Below are 22,831 nucleotides of genomic sequence, written 5' to 3'. Positions count from 1 at the left end.
CTATTCTGCAGCAGAAGACCAGCTGCAGGAGCTTCTGTTTCTAAAAGAGAAACATTACGTTCATTCGACGGCGCTATCTTTTTCGAAACGCTCGCCTGTATGTCCTCATTACCGCTTCCTCTTTTATAACTCCTCCTGGAGGACACGGTAGTAAAACCCGCGTCATCAGCCGGTGAATTATCGATTTCCGCGCTCGAATGTGAAGGCTGATCTGCCGTCCCAGACGCGCCATTATCATTGCGAAGATCGACATTTGGTTCTGTCCGTCTAGATGTGCCACTAGGATCGGCATTTGTTCCTGACTGTCTAGATGTGCCGCCGGATACACACTTCGGACAAGCACCTTTTAAATGTCCGAAGGCACCACACGTGAAACACGTCATTGTCTCTGTTGCGATGTACATTCGATAATTTCGATTTTCAACGACCAACGTAGCTGAGGCATTGAGCGATTGAGCATTGTTTTTTAACACCATGTAACAGTGCCGCCGGAAGGACATGATATGGCGGACTGTAGAATCCGAACGCAAACGGAAGGGAATCATGGAGATTTTTGACACCACGGTGCCAAACTGTGTTAAAACGGACAAAATCTGTTCGTTTTTAACAAAAGGCGGTAAATTAGATAAAGTGATTTTCACCGCGGGTGAGTCCAACATACTAACGTTAACGAAAATATCTGGCGGTAAGGACAAACCAGTTTCAACCGCCTGAGCGACATAGCGCTCCTCGGAAAGAAAAACAACAACTCGTTGGTTCATCTTTGAAGCTGCTAACACATTTTCAAAACCAACGAGTTCACCCAAGCCCATCACGACGTCATCGACCCGAACCCCGTCGGGTGGACTAACTATTACCCCATTTTTACGAGTAAGTGACTCGTAAATGCTTTTCTGCAAACGACTGTTTGCCATAGCGATAAATGAACCAAAACTAAGGAAATATTTGAAAAAGCAAAACAAAATAGAACCTATCGCAAGCAAAGCCTGCAGGCGAAGGTAAAATGAAAAGAAATAGAATAAGGGAGCCGATAAACGACGATAATGAAAACACGACAAGCAGAGCACAGGCCCGAAGAACACAAGGTTCTTTAGGACTCGCACCAAACTCACCGTGCGCGCTCTCTTTCTCTCTCTTGTCTCAACGAAGAAGGAAAACACGGGGAAAACTTCACAAACACGTACAAAGACACAGAGGGAGTGAAAAGGGGGATGGGAAAGGCAACAACACAACACAGTACTCACAGCTCCTCACACACAGCAGCCATGATTGCCACACCCACGCACGACTCACCAACGACCAGCAGAGAGAGAGAGAGAGAGAGAGAGAGAGAGAGAGAGAGAGAGAGAAAGAAAAAGAAAAAGAAAAAGAAAAAGAAAGAGAGAGAGAGAGAGAGAGAAAGTAAGTGTGTGTGTGTGAATGAGAGAGAGAGAATGACAATGGCCGGTCCATGTGGACTGATCGGCACTCTGACCATGACCTCTCTGCCCTGACGAATCTGGGTAGCAGGGAAGATTTGGCTCCCGATTTGCATTGGGGGGTACAACCACCACGAAGAGGCATCCCCAATAGTTGTGGATGTGCAAGTTGGTTCCATAGGTGGGAATAAGGAGGAACAAATGAGTGTCGGTGAGCAGTGATCCTGGATTTACGTAGTTTCACTTGATGGTGGACTGTGTGTGCCCTGCAGCAGCTTGGGGGGTGGGGGGAGGGAAGGGGGTGGAAAGAGCAGAGGATGCAAGACAAGAAATATAATTTATGAGACATAGAAGCCATCGACCCATCTGTGATGGTGCAGTGATAGATCCATAGACTCAGCTTCATCGTGGGAGATTCCAATAATCTTGAAGGCCTGGGTTTCCACAGCGTCAAGCTGAGCAAGATGTGAGACAGGGGAGCCAGGCCATTGGGGAGAACAGTGCACCATCAAGCTGCGGATAAAAGGCTTACCAGTGGATAAAAGTTCAGGTGTGTCAAGAAATGACTGTACGACGAAGGATGCTCAATCGGCGGCTGGCTTTGGAGACCAACTTTGGAAATGTGCTTTGCCCAAGAAAGATCATGGCTGATAATGAGTCCCAGGAGTTTGAATGACTGAACTTCTCCAAGAGGATTGTTAATAAAGTAGATGGGGGGGGGGGGGGGAGGGGGGGAGGAGGAGGGATGGGGGAGGATTTGTCACACATTTTTTTTTTTTTTTTGAATACAAGATCGAGACTCGTGTAAGAGCTAACATTGATAACGAAAAGACAAACTGACACATAAAACATGATAAAGGGAGCGGGAGACAAGATGGGGAGAGAGAGGGAAGCACACAAGTACAACATTTGAGAGCAGCGACATCGAGAGATCTGTGGGAGGGAGAGGGCTTGGGGGGAGAAGGCATGGGAAGGGGGTGGGGGGTGGGAGAGGTATAAAACACATGGGCACTGCAAGGACTTCCAGGACAGAAGTCAGTATTTCAAAAAAGTGGATCTGGGGTGAAATAACGGGGGTAGAAAGATCAAGGTTTTGGATGGGGGAAGATAAGAGATGGTGGTGAACAGCTGTTTTAAAGACCTGGAGGGAGGAGTGGGATTGAAGAGAGTGAGGGAGTTTGTTCCAGAGGTGGGAGAAAAGAGGAATGAAAGAGTGAAGGTGAGCAGAGAGTCTTTATTTTGGCAGTTTAACCATAAGAGGGTTGCAGGCAGATCTTGTGCGACCTGTGGGAATATTTGGGGGACAGAGCACAGACCGAGCTGGGGGGGCATGTTTGAACACTTTTGGAGAGAGATCATGAGAGTGTGACATTTGTCAGGATTTAAAGACATATTCCATGTGTTTGCCTATCTTGTGATGTTTCTCAAGGTCTGAAGAGGGGGAAGAGGCTGCAGCCTGCCTGTCTGAAGGATGAGGGATCTCATCATGAGGGATCTCATGGCAGAGGGTGGAGTCATCAGCAAATAGATAAAGATGATTTTTCAGGGATTAAGAGAGATCATTGATGAAGATCTGGAATAGGACTAGGCCCAGAACACTGCCTTGGGGCACTCCAGCCTTGACAGGGAGAGTATATGAAAGGATTCCGTTGAGTGCTACACATTGGTTATAAGAGTAGAGGAAGTCAGTAAGCCATATGTGCGGTTGGCCTTGGTTGCCATAGGCAGAGAGTTTGGAGAGTAGGATAGGAAGCCAGATTGTATCAAAAGCACGAGATATGCCCAGAAAGATGGCCCTGGTCTCATGTCCGACATTGAGGGCCTCCATCCATTGTTGAGTAGAATCAGCACGACCAAGATTGAGTGACCTGGTCTGAAACCAAGTTGGTGATCTGAGATGACTTTGTTGGAGAAAATGAAGGATTTCATGATTTTACCACAAAAATTTATTGCAAAAATAATCATCATCGGCTGGAGTCAGCAATCGATGACCTGATCCCTTTTACTCTGTGGCACAAGTCTGCATGTAGCCCCAACAAAGATGACAAGACAAACACCAACCTCATTGCTTTATACTTATCCTTATCAAAGCCCATAAGCATGAGTGAAACACAAGGATAGGGAGGTTGTAGGGGAAAGTAAAATAACAAAGTTAGAATGTATGTGAGATTGGGTAACATAACATATAAATTGTAGGTGAAAGGAAGGGAATTGGATAAAGGGCCAAGCTGGAATACTGTGTTTTGAGGTGGCAGCCAACACCGACTCGCTCTATTTTGCTTTCCTGTAGCCCTCATTCTCTCCACGGCACAGTGGAGAAGACATGTCGAGCCCCTGAATGCTCTCTTGCATCACTGGAGGCATCTGAGCTTTTTGGATTCTCCATTGTGCTGAGCAACCTGTGATGCAATGCTCTGTAAGCCTCTTAAGTGAGATGTATTATGCTCTGTAAGGCCTCTTATACACTCTGACATCTCTCTGGGCCCTCGGTCAAGTCCCCCATTCTCTCCTATATCAGGCCACAGGTGACGAGCAAGAGGATCTGGCAAGACGCATATGCACACACACAAACACACACAAACACACACACACACACACACACACACCTCTGCGAAAGCCAGGCAGCTGTGCCAGTCCTCGGATTACCAGCGAATGGCGATGCCGGTCCATAGTCACGATTGTTCAAAGAGAAGGTGAATCTGAGGGAGCTTTGATCGTAAGGATGGCTGAAGGGGGACATAGGCCTGCAGGCTGCTCGTGGGCTCTTGAGACTATTTTATTGATGTACGATCCATAGCATTTACATATGTAGACTTCTGATGCACTGCTTCACGCAAATGCGATACTCTATCTCTTCGGACCCTCCTTCCCCATTTTCACAACACCGGAATACGAGAATACAAGCCAATATGCCATGCTGAAATGCCAATGCCTCCAACACCAGAGGTGGATAGAGGTTATGTTCCCCTTCCTCCCCCACGTTTGTCTTTACCCCTCTGCCACTGAAGGTGGAAGGAGGTTATGTTTTCAACCTTGTTTGTTTGTCTGTCTGTTTGTGACCAGGGAATCTAAAAAAACTATGGACGGATTCGGATGAAACTTGGTGGCATAAAAAATTGATTGAAGCACTCAAACATTAGGTAGCTAGATTGAATGAATGAATTATTTTATGTCTAAATATACAGTGCATTCAGAAAGTATTAAGACCCCTTCACTTTTTTCACATTTTGTTATGTTGCAGCCTTATGCTGAAATCGTATAAATTCATTTTTTCCCTCATCAATCTACACTCAATACCCCCATAATGACAAAGAGAAAACAGGATTTTAGAAAGTTTTGCAAATTTATTAAAAAGAAAAAACTGAAATATCACATTGACATAAGTATTCATACCCTTTGCTGACACTTGAAATTTAGCTCAGGTGCCTCCCATTTCTCTTGATCATCTTTGAGATGTTTCTACACCTTGATTGGAATCCACCTGTGGTAAATTCAATTGATTGGACATGATTTAGAAAGACACACACCTGTCTATATAAGGTCTCACAGCTGACAATGCATATCAGAGCAAAACCAAAGCCATGAGGTCGAAGGAACTGCCTGCAGAGCTCAGAGACAGGATTGTGTCGAGGCACAGATCTGGGGAAGCCTACAAAAAAATTTCTGCTGCATTGGAGGTTCCCAAGAGCACAGTGGCCTCCATAATTCTTAAATGGAAGAAGTTTCGTAGAGCTGGCCGCCCGGCCAAACTGAGCAATCGGGGGAGAAGGGCCTTGGTAAGAGAGGTGACCAAGAACCCGATGGTCACTCTGGCTGAGCTCCAGAGATCCTGTGTGGAGATGGGAGAAACTTCCAGAAGGACAACCATCACCGCAACACTCCACCGATCTGGGCTTTATGGCAGAGTGGCCAGACGGAAGCCTCTCCTCAGTGAAAGACACATGAAAGCCTGCTTGGAGTTTGCAAAAAAGCACCTAAAGGACTCTCAGACTGAGAGAAACAAGATTCTGTGGTCTGATGAAACCAAGATTGAACTGTTTGGCTTCCGTCTGGCCACTCTGCCATAAAGCCCAGATCGGTGGAGTGTTGCAGTGATGGTTGTCCTTCTGGAAGTTTCTACCATCTCCACACAGGATATCTGGAGCTCAGCCAGAGTGACCATCGGTTTCTTGGTCCCCTCTCTTACCAAGGCCCTTCTCCCCCGATTGCTCAGTTTGGCCGGGCGGCCAGCCCTCGGAAGAGTCCTGGTTGTTCCAAACTTCTTCCATTTAAAAATTATGGAGGCCACTGTGCTCTTGGAAACCTTCATTGCAGCAGAAATTTTTTTGTAGGCTTCCCCAATCTGTGCCTCGACACAATCCTGTCTCTGAGCTCTGCAGGCAGTACCTTTGACCTCATGGCTTGGTTTTTGCTCTGATATGCATTGTCAGCTGTGAGACCTTATATTATATTGACAGTTGTGTGTCTTTCCAAATCATGTCCAATCAATTGAATTTACCACAGGTGGACTCCAATCAAGGTGTAGAAACATCTCAAAAATGATCAAGATAAATGGGAGGCACCTGAGCTAAATTTCAAGTGTCATAACAAAGGGTATGAATACTTATGTCAATGTGATATTTCAGTTTTTTCTTTTTAATAAATTTGCAAAACGTTCTAAAATCCTGTTTTCTCTTTGTCATTATGGGGTATTGAGTGTAGATTGTTGAGAGAAAAAATGAATTTAAACGATTTCAGCATAAGGCTGCAACATAACAAAATGTGAAAAAAGTGAAGGGGTCTGAATAGTGTCGCGTGATCCCTTCAGTTAATACCAGGGCTCGCGGATGTCTCAAACGGCTTTAATGGAGGCGACGATCGAATACGGATTCGGCTATAAAAGCATGGGAGGAAGAATGAAGAAGAAGAAGCCGAAGCGCTTACCTATAGCGAACCGACGGCAGCTCCGATCCTGCAGGGGGGATTAACTCAAACGAACACAAGATTTCGGAATGGCAAAGAAAATAATACAAGGGTTTATTTTACAAGAAATAGCGGGACAGGAAAATACCCGCCGGTAATAAAATGTCCTAAATCGGGATCCCGCACTCACACTTCGACAACAGCACAGGGGAAATTAATTAATAAAAGAAATGTCTCGTCGTGTATTGGGAGATGTGGTGTGAGCTTATCTGTCCGCCGTCCAACGCGGCCCCCTCAGTCTGCCTCGCTCGCGCGCTCTGCCAGGCCCCGAGCGACCCGCCCCGCTCCAATCTCCCCGTCGACCGCACACGAGGTCCCACCCACTCACAGCACCGAGCCTCGCTCCCAGCACCAAAAGCACCGCGAAGGGCCGAGCCCCGCTCCAAGCACCACGAAGATGACGAACCAACGACCACCAGTCAGGAACGCAGGGAAGAGCGCGAATAACCCAGGCAAGAGTCCAGCGCAGAGCAGAGAGCTAGCTTCAAGCACGAGGGGGATCTCCAACACGAAGGGGTCCAGCGCGAAGAGCAAGAGAAAGAGCTTCAAGCACCTAGGGGTCGATCGCAGAGAGATCAAAATGTCGTCGAGCGAGTCCTTTTGTCACCTCGCGTGTGACGTCAATCCCTTCTCTCCCCCAACCAGAGCCTCGTCCCTCGACCTCTCAAATGTTCTGACTGCGCTGGTGCCCTCCCATTGGCCAAGTGCTTCCCGCCCTGTGGTGTTGCTCGCCCCTCCCCCTGGCCATTCAACAGTCCTGGGCGTGGCTTCCAGCCTTGCTCGAGGCTCGTTGCTAGCCCAGCTGGTGGTGTGGCTGGCTGCGGCCCATGCGACGGTGCCCCGATCTGGCTTCCTGCCTGTTTCCCAAAGTCATTGTGGTAAGGGAGGGGAATTATTTAATGAGTGCACTAAGGACCTATCTAAGTGTTTAAATGAGTGCGTTGCCATAAGGGACACAGGTTTGGCGACAGAGGGGACGACGAACAAAGGAATCTTATCCATAATCCCTGTACTACTTAGCATGCCCCGCTCCCTCGTGGCGGGGACACCAATACAGCTTATACCGACATCCCGGGCTAAACATAGAACTTATTACAAGGTAGATTCCCTATCGCAACAGATGAAGCATGATACCTATTCAGATCTATCTGACTCTATATATCACTCTACCCCCCTGACATAACAATACTGTCTGAATGCACTGTAAATATAAAACTGTAAACATTGTTCAAAATGGATAAAAGGGTGTCAATATGTTTGTTGTGAAGAAGGTCCTTTTGTGATGTATAACTCAGGAGCAATAAATCATTGAAATCTGTTAACGTGAAATCACACTGTAAACCAAGTTGGAATGTGGAGCTTTGGTTATGTGCACACTCGCAAAGGTGAAATAATGCAAAACTGATGACAACTGTTGGAAGCAACTTGCATCATCATATTGTTAAGCATTCTTTATATTCCAATGAAGAGTTATGCATGTCATGTTTTCTGACACTTATGCAACAAGTAAACATTCCAAAGATTATTTTCTCAAAAAATAAACACAATAATATATTCAGATGAATCATTGGTAATTGTATCACTGATGAGTCGGATGAATTACCTGACACGCTAATATAATGGTTCGATCGTCCACTCTGAGTCTGAGGTTAATGGTTCATTCCAACCTGACCAAGTCATGCAAAAGACTTTAAAAATGGAATGTCTTTCCTCGCTTGATGCTCAGCATGTATGGGATATAAAGCATGGAAAAACTACATAGGTTCAAATCAATGGGGAGGAGGAAATTTCTCCTTAATTGCCCTACTGAGTGTGGAAGGAAAAGTGCCATCATGAAAGCGTTTCCAGTACACAGTGTGCCCTGCTCCACTACTAGTACTTCCTGGTCACCATTCCAGTAAAGAAAACTTGTCAACATTTCAGACCACATGGTATGGCTTGACAGCTCAATTCTTGGAGGGAGTTCATGCCATTGAGATGAATGCTAGTGAGCCAGAAACATGTCCATGGATTGATTCCATTCCAAAGTTGGCCGACTGATATTGCAGGTAGCAAGCAGTACAGCAGCTGACACTGTCTGTTAGTGGGTGGTTCAGTGTCGTTCACAGACCGCAACTATATGCTGGAAGTGCCTTTTTAAACTGTAATATCTTATTTCCTGGCTGTAAAATCCTTATAAACTGTGAAATGGATGCCTAAGTAGGGTAGATGCATGGCAAACAGATGCTCCCATTGTTCAGAACTCCTGCAGCAAGTTGCTGGTGTGACACAGGGTGTGTGTGTGTGTGTGTGTGTGTGTGTGTGTGTGTGTGTGTGTGTGTGTGTGTGTGTGTGTGTGTGTGTGTGTGTGTGTGTGCGCGCGCGTGCCAGTCAGGTCACTGGAGTATTAATCATTGGTGTGCAAGTATATTGCATTTCCTGCTTTTTTCCACCATCTTCTATCAGAAGCATGGTACATATCTGTCCTTCCTGCCCAGTTAATTTTGGCCATCCCCTTTGGTTAATGTGTAAATTAATTAATTAATTTTCCTCTTTTATTTCTAAATCCCAATGACCTGACTGGCACACACACACCATTTATGTTGCTACCATTTAGTGAACAGAGGATGCCTTTGATGTTTGTTTAAAGTTGGCTCGTCATTCAGCTATTTTTTAAATTCTTGTCAATGCCTCTTCCAATGCTATATTCCCCTTTATACCAATGACGATGCTTCTCTCTTTTGTTGTCCCCCAGATGCCATTTGGTGTCCATATCTACTGCAACCTAAGATAGCGTTGGCTCTCAAAGTCTTTCTTCAGCATCAACCTTGCGATCAGCAATATACCCTGGACTTCAGCACAGTGTCAGGCCTCTAATTTACTTGTTTAATACGTCATTCTTTCCTGCTCATTTCTGTCTTTAATTGCTTCGTGATGTATCATTGTCTATTTACCTCATCTATATATTTATATACAGACTTGGCATTTAATTTGGAATTTTTTTTTTTCTTGACTTAGGTTTACTTTCTGAACTCAGTATATCAATCTGGTGAGTTTCTTTTACCCTTCGGTGATGTCTTTGTTGAAAGAACCATGTCACTGATTGTCTTTCGCAGCAAGAAGTCAATAACAGGATTATATCACAGGTGGCGTGACAAAATGTAAGGACAGGTACATTTGACGATTGGCTTCACAATCGGGTATATAAGGGTTGTTGCATTCTGTATTAGTGGAAAACAACTGCTGCACGTCTACAAAAGTTATTGCCGCTTCCTCTGGAGATGGTCCGTCAACTTGACAATGCTGTTTGTCATGGAGTGGTGGCTTTACGAAATTCTGGCATGAAACAGCGTGCTATTGCTCGGCAGTATGGCATCACTCAAGGTCAGGTGTCAAAGATCCTGAAACGAAATGCTCAGAGGGGTGTCCCTACTCCAATACCGAGGCCAGGACGTCCACGCAGAACCACAAGGAGAGATGATCGCCAGCTGCACCGGTTAGTCTGCAATGGCCGTATCAAGTCAGCTAATCGGCTTAGGGCTGAGTGGCAGCAACTGACAAATGTGCCTGCATCCAGAAGGCTAGTCAACCAACGACTGGTTCAAGCAGGCTATCGTGCCAGTCGTCCCCTGAGAAAGCCACGACTGACCAGACAACACAGCCAGCGCCAATTGCAGTGAGCCAGCGAGCACCGTCAATGGCAGCCAGGACACTGGAATCACGTGACCTTCAGTGACGAGTCTAGATTTCTGGTCTATCGCCAAGATGGCCACGTCCGAGTGCGCAGACAAGTGCATGAAGCCCACAACGAAGATTGTATAGTGCCAAGAGTCCAAGCTGGAGGTGGTGGGGTGACCGTTTGGGCTGCTTTTCATGCAGGGGGCAAAACTTACCTGGTTGTTCTGAATGGAAACCTGAACCAGTTCAAGTACAGGGTCATTCTGGAAGAAACATTGCTTCCATTTGCTCATGCAGCCTTTCGAGGAAACTTTGTCTTCCAAGATGACAATGCACGGCCTCATCGTGCTCGCATGATCCAACACTTTCCTGCTGACCGTGGTGTAGAGCATATGGAGTGGCCTGCCATGTCCCCGGATATGAATCCGATAGAGAACTTGTGGGCAGAATTAACGCGTCAAATCGACAACTTGGACCAGCAGCCTACCTCTGTGCGTGAATTGCAGCAGACTATTGTCACTGCATGGCAAGCGATTCCTGTCCAAACCTTGGCAAATCTCGTGAACAGCATGCCTCAACGTGTACGTGCTCTCCTGAATGCTCGTGGGGGTTACACGAAGTACTGAACTGTAATTTTACTGTCTGTAATCCCAGTCATAATTTAGCTTTTGTTTTTGTTGAAATTTTTTTTGGCTAATGTGCAAAATAAAGAGATACTTCTGGAAAACGTACAGAAGTTTCACACAGTACTGTCCGTGAATTGAGTTTGATATCAGTTGACATCACTTTCAAGGATCAATTTATTTGCTTCTAAATGTCAAATGTAGTTTTTGTTTCTTTTAAAGGTCACATTAACAAAATCTAGAATAATTTCAACATAATTCCAATGAACTTTTGGTTCTAAGTCAACTTGAAAAGTAAGTTCACCCCCACAAAAAAAATATTCCATATTAAATGCCAAGTCTGTATAATAGGGTAATATCTGTCTCTCTGTTTGTCTCACCCTGAAACACGGAAACGCTTCTTGGGGAGAAAAAAAATATGTAAAAGTTTCTTCTAATTAATCCAAACCTCCAGGAAAAAAAAAATATATATATTCAATCAAACAAAAATTTTAACTTGGGTGGTGCATAGGCCATAGGACTGCTGCATCCATCACTCCCAAAAAATCTTTCTTTTCCTATTAAATAATGTATAACCTCAAATTTTAGCTCTTTCAAACCAGCACATGAATAAAAGGCTTCCTTTTTTTGGCCAACCCCCACGCAGCAGGAGATGGGATTTTGCAATCATTTCTGTGTCTGTCCGGGTCATAATGTTTTTTTTATCATTTAAGCTTTTGTCATCAAATTTTCAACAAAGTTTTATTATGAGAATATGGAGAAGTTAAATTAATCATTTTGTCAGAAGGTCAAAGGTTAGCATTACCTAAAATCATCAATTATAATCCAATTGACCTGAAATTTTAATTTACAATTTGAGCTTTGTCATCAAATTTTCAACAAAACTTTATTATGAGAATATGGAGAAGACAGACTACTAATTTGGCCAAAAGATCAAAGGTCAGTATCACATAAAATCGTAAATTATAATCCAATTGACCTGAACATTTAAGAATTTGCATATTCGGTTACTGAATTGGTTCAGCAATCAAAAGCTAGAAACCGATTTCTTTTTACATCTAAAGTTCAAAGGTCAAGGTTGCATAAAACTGGCAATGTTTATTTTTGATTTTTTTTTGCTGTTTTCGTCATGTTTAGCATACGGAAGTAGAAGAAGAAGAATACATCTAAATACAAAGCAGATGTGGACGGGCTATGCATTTCAGATGCTTTCTAGTTTTGTTCTTTTTTATATCATGGTATTTTTACGACACTGGCTTCTGCTAGTGCAACATAATTCTGAAGACATTTGGATTGCTCCTGATCAGATCCACACTGGAACTTTATTCCACTCGTAGGCCCACTTTTTGTTCATTTTTTGCAGCTCAAATTTTTTTATACTTTTCATTTTAAAAACAGGGGTACAGTAAGGGTGTGTTGACGTTACTTGCCAGAGCCAATCACAGTGTACCTATCCCCGCACAATCTTTCAGCAGCATCTCACGACTTGTCGCCTAGCTACATGAAGCAGTCAGTGTTCATCATTGCTTTGGGAATTTATTGATGTGAAAAATGAAATCGTTTTTGGCTGAATCAAAAACATTTTGACCCTGCACTGCTCAGGTCCTTGGCAATCAATATGGTACAGTTTTCAACTTTGTGTGACAGTTGGTTTGGGAGATGCAAAACTGACACACAAACACTGGGTCTTATGTAGATTTCCAATCCTCTTGTGCACTCCTTTTTTCTTTTCTTTTTTGTATACTAAATCGAGGCTTGTGAAAGAGCTGACAACCGCGAGGGAAAGACAGCACAGGGGGACCACGAGGGAAAGACGGCACAGGGGGACCACGAGGGAAAGACAGTACAGGGGGACCACGAGGGAAAGACAGTACAGGGGGACCACGAGGGAAAGACAGTACAGGGGGACCACAAGGGAAAGATAGCACAGGGGGACCACGAGGGAAAGACAGCACAGGGGGACCACGAGGGAAAGACAGCACAGGGGGACCACGAGGGAAAGACAGTACAGGGGGACCACGAGGGAAAGACAGCACAGGGGGGCCACGAGGGAAAGACAGTACAGGGGGACCACGAGGGAAAGACAGCACAGGGGGACCACGAGGGAAAGACAGTACAGGGGGACCACGAGGGAAAGACAGCACAGGGGGACCACGACGGAAAGACAGTACAGGGGGACCACGAGGGAAAGACAGCACAGGGGGACCGCGAGGGAAAGACAGCACAGGGGGACCACGAGGAAAAGACAGCACAGGGGGACCACGAGGGAAAGACAGCACAGGGGGACCACGAGGGAAAGAAAGCACAGGGGGACCGCGAGGGATAGACAGCACAGGGGGACCTCGAGGGAAAGACAGCACAGGGGGACCGCGAGGGAAAGACAGTACAGGGGGACCGCGAGGGAAAGACAGCACAGGGGGACCGCGAGGGAAAGACAGCACAGGGGGATCGCGAGGGAAAGACAGCACAGGGGGACCGCGAGGGAAAGACAGCACAGGGGGACCGCGAGGGAAAGACAGCACAGGGGGACCACGAGGGAAAGACAGCACAGGGGGACCGTGAGGGAAAGACAGCACAAGGGGACCGTGAGGGAAAGACAGTACAGGGGGACCGTGAGGGAAAGACAGCACAGGGGGACCGCGAGGGAAAGACAGCACAGGGGGACCGCGAGGGAAAGACAGCACAGGGGGACCGCGAGGGAAAGACAGCACATGGGGACCGCGAGGGAAAGACAGCACAGGGGGACCGCAAGGGAAAGACAGCACAGGGGGACCACGAGGGAAAGAATGTTGTGTTTTGAGACATAATGTGGTGTTTTGAGACATAATGCGGTGTTTTGAGACATAATGCGGTGTTTTGAGACATAATGCGGTGTTTTGAGACATAATGTGGTGTTCTGAGACGTAATGCGGTGTTTTGAGACATAATGCGGTGTTTTGAGACATAATGTGGTGTTTTGAGACATAATGTGGTGTTTTGAGACATAATGCGGTGTTTTGAGACATAATGTGGTGTTTTGAGACATAATGTGGTGTTTTGAGACATAATGCGGTGTTTTGAGACATAATGTGTTGTTTTGAGACATAATGTGGTGTTTTGAGACATAATGTGGTGTTTTGAGATATAATGTTGTGTTTGAACTAACATAGCCTGAACTCACTTGTTTTGTGGCGTGCAGTTGGTATCATGAAGGTGAAGATGTGACAAAACCTGTTCAGGAACATCTCGATGTCTTGTCAAAGTAAGTGACACACTGCACAGGATCATTGACATTGTTGACTTATTTGATATTCTGCAAGTATTATTTGATGACAATGACAAGCATTTACATGCTCACATTTCATACTTGTTGTCCAGCATAAGTACTCAAAACACTTAGTAACAAACACTAGTGACTTTTACTTTTAAAATCTGTTGCATCACCTGTTTGAAGTTCTTGAGGGAGGTGTGCAATTGAACTGTCTCTGGAAGACAGTTCCACAAATGGGAAAGCAGTTCTGTCAAAAGTTTACAAATATATATGTGTGTGTGTGTGTGTGTGTGTGTGTGTGTGTGTGTGTGTGTGTGTGTGTGTGTGTGTGTGTGTGTGTGTGTGTAGTGTATATATATATATATATATATATATATATATATATATATATATATATATATATATATATATATATATGTATGTATATATATATATATATATATATATATATATATATATATATATATATATATATATATATATATATATATATATATATATATATATATATATATATATATATATATATATATATATATATATATATATATATATATATATATATATATATATATATACATACATACATACATACATACATACATACATACATACATACATACATACATACATACATACATATATATATATACAGACTTGGCATTTAATATGGAATATTTTTTCTTTTCTTGACGGGTTTATTTTCTTAACTCAGTATATCAATCTGGTGAGTTTCTTTTACACTTTGGTGATTTATTTGTTAAAAGAACCATGTCACTGATTGTCTGTCGCAGCAAGAAGTCAACAACAGGATTATATCACAGGTGGCGTGGCAAAATGTACGGACAGGTGCATTTGATGATTGGCTTCACAGTCAGGTATACAAGGGTTGTTGCGTTCTGTATTAGTGGAAAACAACTGCTGCACGTCTCCAAAAGTTATTGCCGCTTCCTCTGGAGATGGTCCGTCAACTCGACAATGCTGTTTGTCATGGAGTGGTGGCTTTACGAAATTACGGCATGAAACAGCGTGCTATTGCTCGGCAGTATGGCTTCACTCAAGGTCAGGTGTCAAAGATCCTGAAACGAAATGCTCAGAGGGGTGTCCCTACTCCAATAGTGAGGCCAGGACATCCCCGCAGAACCACAAGGAGGGATGATCGCCAGCTGCACCGGTTAGTCCGCAATGGCCGTACCAAGTCAGCTAATCGGCTTAGGGCTGAGTGGCAGCAACTGACAAATGTGCCTGTATCCAGAAGGCTAGTCAACCAACGACTGGTTCAAGCAGGCTATCGTGCCAGGCGTCCCCTGAGAAAGCCACGCCTGACCAGACAACACCGCCAGCGCCGATTGCAGTGGGCCAGAGAGCACCGTCAATGGCAGCCAGGACACTGGAATCACATGATCTTCAGTGACGAGTCTAGATTTCTGGTCTATCGTCAATATGGCCGCGTCCAAGTGCGCAGACAAGTGCATGAAGCCTACAACGAAGATTGTATAGTGCCAAGAGTCCAAGCTGGAGGTGGTGGGGTGACCGTTTGGGCTGCTTTTCATGCAGGGGGAAAAACTGACCTGGTTGTTCTGAATGGAAACCTGAACCAGTTCAAGTACAGGGTCATTCTGGAAGAAACATTGCTTCCATTTGCTCGTGCAGCCTTTCGAGGAAACTTTGTCTTCCAAGATGACAATGCACGGCCTCATCGTGCTCGCATGATCCAACACTTTCTTGCTGACCGTGGTGTAGAGCATATGGAGTGGCCTGCCATGTCCCCGGATATGAATCCGATAGAGAACTTGTGGGCAGAATTAACGCGTCAAATCGACCACTTGGACCAGCAGCCGACCTCTGTGCGTGAATTGCAGCAGGCTATTGTCACTGCATGGCAAGCGATTCCTGTCCAAACCTTGGCAAATCTCGTGAACAGCATGCCTCAACGTGTACGTGCTCTCCTGAATGCTCGTGGGGGTTACACGAAGTACTGAACTGTAATTTTACTGTCCGTAATCCCAGTCGTAATTTAACTTTTGTTTTTGTTGAAATTTTTTTTGGCTAATGTGCAAAATAAAGAGATACTTCTGGAAAACGTACAGAAGTTTAACACAGTACTGTCCATGAATTGAGTTCGATATCAGTTTACATCACTCTCAAGGATCAATTTATTTGTTTCGAAATGTCAAATGTGGATTTTGTTTCTTTTAAAGGTCACATTAACAAAATCTAGAATAATTTCAACATAATTCCAATGAACTTTTGGTTCTAAGACATCTTGAAAAGTAAGTTCACCCCCACAAAAAAATATTCCCTATTAAATGCTAAATCTGTATATATAGAAGATATATCATATATTTTATTAGCAAAAAAATATATCATATGATGAATAAAAATTAGTAAGGTTTAATCAAGCCCGTCAGCAAGCACAGTACATGCCTCCCTAAGAAAATTGCGTTACATAATTTTTGAACGGCCCCATATTGGGGTTGAACAATCCGTGACCATATGACGAATCAGCTCCTTCTGATATGACTGTGGCAGAACCTGTCATGGGTGAGATGTGTCAAGTTAATCTATTAATAGCGCATTAAATGTGTTTCCCAATCGGCCCATTATCGGATTTTGTCACAGATTGTGACCACAATGAGGTAATTCTTGTTTCTTTTCAGTGAACACAAGAGCCTTTTTCTCGACCCCGAGTTCACCTTTCTACAGCGATTGTTACTCACTGCCAGGTATGCTCACCATGCCAGGTGGAAATGTTTAGTATAACCACTCTTTTGAAAGAGAAGGTCGTTGTGAAATTTTAGGCAAAGCTGTTTTGTATTTATAGCTGCTGCGCATTGAAGATATGTCGATGGTTTTAGGTTTTTCTTGCCTCCATTGACGAAGTCACCGGAGGCATTATGTTTTCAGGTTGTCCGTCCATCCGTCCATCGGTCCGTCTGTCTGGCCGTGATAGGTTTTCGTTCCCGCGATAACTTGAGAATGGCTGAAGGGATCTTAGTCAAACTTCGTGCAGGTATGTACAATGAGCCGACGACGAACCGATTAGATTTTGGGGTTACGAAGTCAAAGGTCAGAGGTCATGTTAGGTAAATGTCTTGTTATCGTGATAACTTGTGAACCAGTGATAGGATTCTGACCAAATTTGGTACAATTATGTGGAATGATTTAAAGATGAACTGATTAGAATTTGGGTGCAAGAGGTCAAAGGTCAAAGTCTGTAATAGGTCCAACTTGAGAACTACTGAAGTGATCTAATTCAAACTTGGTACAGGTATGTATAATGATGTAAAGATTAACTGATTCGATTTTTGTGTAAAAGGTCAAAGTCTGTAATAGATCTATAACTTGAGAATGGCTGAAGTGATCTAATTCAAACTTGCTCCAGGTATGTGTAATGATGTAAAGATTAACTGATTAGAATTTGGGTGCAAGAGGTCAAAGGTCAACGTCTGTAATAGATCTATAACTTGAGAACGCCTAAAAGGATCTAATTCAAACTTGGTACAGATATGTAGAATGATGTAAAGATTGACTGATTATATTTTGGGGTCCTGAGGTGAAAGGCCAAATGTCAGAGGTTGTGTCAGGTAAAAATGTGATAACTTGTGAACAGCTGAAGGGATTTAAATTAGAACTTGGTACAGGTATGTATCATGATGCAAGCATGAATTGATGAAATTTTTGGGTCAAGAGGTCAAAGTTTAGAGGCCATGTCAGGTAAAAATGTGATATCTTGAGAACAGCTGAATGGATTTAAATCAAACTTGAAATAAGTATTATAATGATGTAATAATGTGGGCAGAGGCATATCGGTCGCGGTCGTGACGTCGATGAGTGTTGTTCTAGTTATTTGCTATTTTAGTATCCAGGGAGATATTTCAAGTATGCCATGGTATCACACCTTTTACTAACATTCCACTGGAGTGCATTCATATGTGCATTTGCAAATACAATGCAGGAAGGTAAAGGATAACCTGTACGTTTTGTTTGATATAATTGTAAAAGACTGCCAGCCATGAAAGCTAGTTTAGTGTAGAACTCAGCATCTGAAATTTTCTGTGTGAAGTGAAATCATGGCTGTGCAAAGCATTCTGGATACTTGCAGGACATTTTCGTGATGAGTGTACCATATTTTGTTGCAATATTTTGCAATGAAGTTTCTGGTGAACAAAAATGTACACATTAGCTGGAGCTTGGTGGTATGTCTTGCACAGAAATTAGTTTACTTGTGTAAAAAGGTTTAAAATGGATGTGAATTGGTAATAACTAAAAAGCATGCTTGCATGCAGCCAGGTATTGTCTCCCAGAAACATGTACCCATGTTGTGTGATATTGCAAGAGAGCTTTGTATCGGTATTGGAACTGTGGATTCCATAATATGTTTACACCTAAAATTCTAGCAGGTAAGGGTTCCAAGGTCTCCTGCAGCCTTCATCTTGGAAAGTTGCAAATGTCACCCCCATTCACAACATGGGTTGTGAGTCCATTCCATTCAACTACAGATTGGTCACCAATCATAATTAATCAAAGTGATGGAGGTTAATCCATTGATACGTTCATGTTAGACCTCAGAAATTAACTCTTCTCCAACTCATTAATCTTAAATTGTCAGTTTGGCTTCCCTCCCCTCCCCCCCCCCCCCCCCACCTCCTCTGTTTTCTATCGTCTCACTCCTATCTCACAATCCTGTCTCTCCGTCCTTCGCCAGATTGTCCATGTTGCACACACTCTTCCAGAATCTCACATCTTCCCTAATTCTAGAAGTTGAACGCTAATTCCTCTATTCATTCATCCGTCGCTTTTCCTCTGTTGAGTTGAATCCCTCCTTCCCTCTACCCCATGTCAATTGTCTCATGCAACCCCCACCCCTCCACTTAGTTTTTCCTAGAGTGCTGCCTATAATCACCTCATGCTTTCTCCTGTACCCATTCCCACTTAGCAATTTTTCATAATTAATGTTCCCAAGTAATTCCATGACTTGGACCACTCTGTCTGCATCTGGTGGTATCAAGCTTCAAAGTGATGAGGATATGAAGTCCTGGAGTGGCTGATTACCCATCATAAAGATTTCTCTGCTTCCGGAATTAAGGTGTTCCCACACCAATGGACCAAAGGTGTCTGTGAAATACGAGGGATACCTTAAAAGTAGGGTACGTTTCACAAACTTCCCTTTCCTTTTCAAATCTCTTGTAACATTAAGTGAACTTTAACCTTGAAAACTCATTCAACAGATCAAAATGTACGCAGTCAGTTTGAAATGTCAAACTTTGTTTTTGAAGATGAAGCTGAATAAGAGCACAATTTATAGATGATCATTCAAACATGAAGCATCCAGAATAAAAGTATGTCGCTGAAAAACTGTTCATCTTTGTGTTTCTCTTCAGGCTATTTGGAGATGAATCCGAGCTGCATTTTTGGACGATTTCTGCCTTTTACCTGCAACATTATGCAGTGATGCATTGTGGGGAAGGCGGTGCCCAGTTCAAGCAGAATTTGCAGACTGTAATGCACAGCGGCTCTCTTGATACATGTTATGATCTTCTCTGCGAGAATTCTTTTTATCAGGTTGTGGGAACTTTTTCAATGCACAATATCTTTATTTTGATTTTTGTAAAATTTATTGAGAGGATCATATCCAAACAAACCGTTTTATTTCACTTCCATTAACGGTATTTAAAGTGTATGTCTGAAGATACTGTTATGTGTAAGTGGTAGGGGGGGGGGTGAGGGGGGCGGGAGAGGGTCTGGGGAATCCATAGATTGTGTTAATAATAGTATGGACCGGGTGTTTGAGTAGGTTAGATTTACTCCACTATTATGGATTTGTTTCTTGTTTCACAATCTTGTTTCTCACATACAGAATTCACAGAGAATCTTGTTTCTCACAGTCGAAGAGTCCTTTAGGTGCTTTTTTGCAAACTCCAAGCGGGCTTTCATGTGTCTTTCACTGAGGAGAGGCTTCCGTCTGGCCACTCTGCCATAAAGCCCAGATCGGTGGAGTGTTGCAGTGATGGTTGTCCTTCTCGAAGTTTCTGCCATCTCCACACAGGATCTCTGGAGCTCAGCCAGAGTGACCATCGGGTTCTTGGTCACCTCTCTTACCAAGGCCCTTCTCCCCCGATTGCTCAGTTTGGCCGGGCGGCCAGCTCTAGGAAGAGTCCTGGTTGTTCCAAACTTCTTCCATTTAAGAATTATGGAGGCCACTGTGCTCTTGGGAACCTTCAATGCAGCAGAAATTTTTTTGTCGGCTTCCCCAGATCTGTGCCTCGACACAATCCTGTCTCTGATCTCTGCAGACAGTTCCTTCGACCTTATGGCTTGGTTTTTTGCTCTGATATGCAAAGTCATCTGTGAGACCTTATAAAGACAGGTGTGTGCCTTTCCAAATCATGTCAAATCAATTGAATTTACCACAGGTGGACTCCAATCAAGGTGTAGAAACATCTCAAAGATGATCCAGAGAAATGGGAGGCACCTGAGCTAAATTTAAAGTGTCATAGCAAAGGGTATGAATACTTATGTCAATTTAATTATTTTTTTAAAATAAATTTGCAAAACTTTTTAAAATACTCCCTGTGTGTACCCTGGTTAGAATAGGTACACTGTATCCCTGCGTGTTGTAAGAGGCGACTAAGAGGTTTGGCGTCAGGAAGGGCATCCTGCCATAAAAACATTGCCTCAAAAAGAGAACCATGACAATTACAACGACATATGGGCAGGGTACAGCCCGAAGTGGAGATCGGTTTCTGAGGTTTGGGACATGGAATGTAGGGACAATGACAGGGAGATCAGGAGAAGTGGTGGAAGTATTGGTCAGAAGAAGAGTGAATATATGTTGTGTGCAAGAGACGAGATGGAAGGGAAGTGGTGTGAGAATGGTTAAGGGTAGGCAGGGACAGAAATACAAGTTTGTGTGGCAAGGGTGCCCGGGGGGCGTGAATGGTGTTGGCGTCCTGTTTTCTGAGGAGTTTGTAGACAGTGTGGTGAGTGTGACTAGAGTGAGTGATAGGTTGATGATGGTGAAAATGATGATTGGAAAGCTCTTGGTGAACGTCATCTCGGGATATGCTCCGCAGGTTGGTTGGAGCGATGAAGAGAAGGACAAGTTCTGGTGTGCGATAGAGAAGCTGATGGAAAACGTGAAAGATGAGGAAGTTGTTGTGGTAGGAGGAGACCTAAATGGACATGTGCGAAGGAGTATGGACGGTTTTGAGGGAGTTCATGGGGGTTACGGATATGGTGTGAGAAATGGAGAAGGTGAAAGGATTTTGGAGTTTTCTGATGGAGCTGATTTGTTGATTTGTAATACTCAGTTCCAGAAAGGGGATAATAAGCTTGTTACATACACGTCAGGTGGGTCGACGACAACCGTTGACTACCTGATGGTGCGTAGGCGAGATAGGGGGCACCTCCGGGACACAAAGGTGATCCCGGGGGAGGAGGCTGTTTCACAGCACCACTTGGTTGTCTGCGACATAAGGGTGAAAGGTGCGAGGAGAGCTCGGCGGGTGAAGTACCAACCGAGAATGAAGGTGTGGAGGTTGAAAGAGGTGACAGTAAGGGAGGCATTAAAAGAGAGGCTGAGTAGGGTGGAGGATGATGTGGTTGAGCTTGAACGTGGTTGGATGTCAATGAAAGATAGTCTGTTGGGAGCCGTTGGTGAGGTATGTGGATGGACAAAAGGACCACCGAGGCACTCGGAAACATGGTGGTGGGATGATGAAGTTGGAAAGAGGATTGACGAGAACAGGAAGAAGTTCAAGGAGTGGCAGAAGGCGAAGGGTACGGGAGCAGAAAAAGCAGAGCATGAATGTTATAAGGCAGCCAAGAAGGCTGCAAACAAAGAGGTAGCAAAGGTGCAGGAGGCATGTAGGAAAATGTTCGGAGAACGCTTGGATTCGGGAGAGGGTCAGAGAGCGGTATTCAGGATTGCAAAGCAGATAATGAAAGAGAGGTGTGATGTGATGGGAGTGAGTTGCTTGAAGGATGAAGTGGGACAAATCGTTGTGGACCCAGATGGAATTAAAGGAAGATGGAAGAGATATATGGAAATGCTGTTGAATACAGAGAATGAATGGGATGGCAACATCGAGAGTAACCCAGTTTTAGTACCGGCAGAGAAGATAACTGAGAAGGAAGTTGAGGAAGCGATAAAAGCGATGAAGAGTAGAAAAGTGGGAGGGCCAACGGGAGTTGTGGGAGATATGTTGAAGGCAGCAGGAAGTTGGGGTGTGAAGAGAATGACAGAGATCTGTAATCTGGTGGTGAAAGAAGGCCGCATTCCAGTGGATTGGGAACCGAGTACCCTCGTCCCTCTGTACAAGGGGAAAGGTGACCCTCTGCAGTGTGGCTCGTACCGAGCGATAAAGTTATTGGAGCATGGAATGAACGTATTGGAAAGGGTGTTGGAGAGGAGGATAAGGAAGAAGGTGAAGATCGACGAAATGCAGTTTGGATTTATGCCAGGAAGAGGAATGACAGACGCGCTCTTTATTGTGAGGCAGTTGCAGGAGAAGTACATGGAGAAGAGGAAGAAGTTTTTTCTTGGGTTTGTTGATCTGGAGAAAGCATTCGATAGGGTTCCACGTGAAGTATTGACATGGGCATTGAGGAAGTTAGAAGTGGAGGAATGGTTGATCAGAGTAGTGATGGCAATGTACAAAAGAGCGCGCACAGCTGTAAGGACGAAGGACGGGAACAGTGGTGAGTTTGAGGTGAAGGTGGGAGTGCATCAAGGGTCGGTACTAAGTCCACTACTATTTGTAGCTGTGATGGAGGTGCTGGCTCAGAACGTAAAGGAGGGTTTACCGTGGGAGTTGTTGTATGCAGATGATCTGGTGTTGATTGCGGAAAGTATGGATGGACTGAAGGAAAAGATGAACAAGTGGAAGGAATGTATGGAGATAAAAGGTCTGAAGGTG

At 44.2% G+C, this 22,831-nt stretch overlaps 1 protein-coding gene across 4 annotated transcripts in view; it reads left to right on the top strand.

Moving 5' to 3' along the window:
* WDR11 (WD repeat domain 11) overlaps positions 1-22,831 on the top strand; it is a 107,610-nt gene that overhangs the window by 74,865 nt on the left and 9,914 nt on the right. For all 4 annotated transcript variants that reach the window (XM_078774372.1, XM_078774374.1, XM_078774375.1 and 1 more), the window contains 4 exons: positions 9,115-9,223; positions 13,839-13,901; positions 16,571-16,636; positions 19,295-19,475. In XM_078774372.1, the coding sequence (XP_078630498.1) occupies positions 9,115-9,223; positions 13,839-13,901; positions 16,571-16,636; positions 19,295-19,475 (419 nt within the window). The remainder of the gene's footprint in view (positions 1-9,114; positions 9,224-13,838; positions 13,902-16,570; positions 16,637-19,294; positions 19,476-22,831) is intronic.

Source organism: Myxine glutinosa, chromosome 3 (genome assembly GCF_964187855.1).
Source record: "Myxine glutinosa chromosome 3, kmMyxGlut1.1, whole genome shotgun sequence".
Lineage (NCBI taxonomy): Eukaryota > Metazoa > Chordata > Myxini > Myxiniformes > Myxinidae > Myxine > Myxine glutinosa.
The sequence above is the reverse complement of the archived record's forward strand: the minus strand, read 5'-3'. Positions and strand labels throughout refer to the sequence as shown.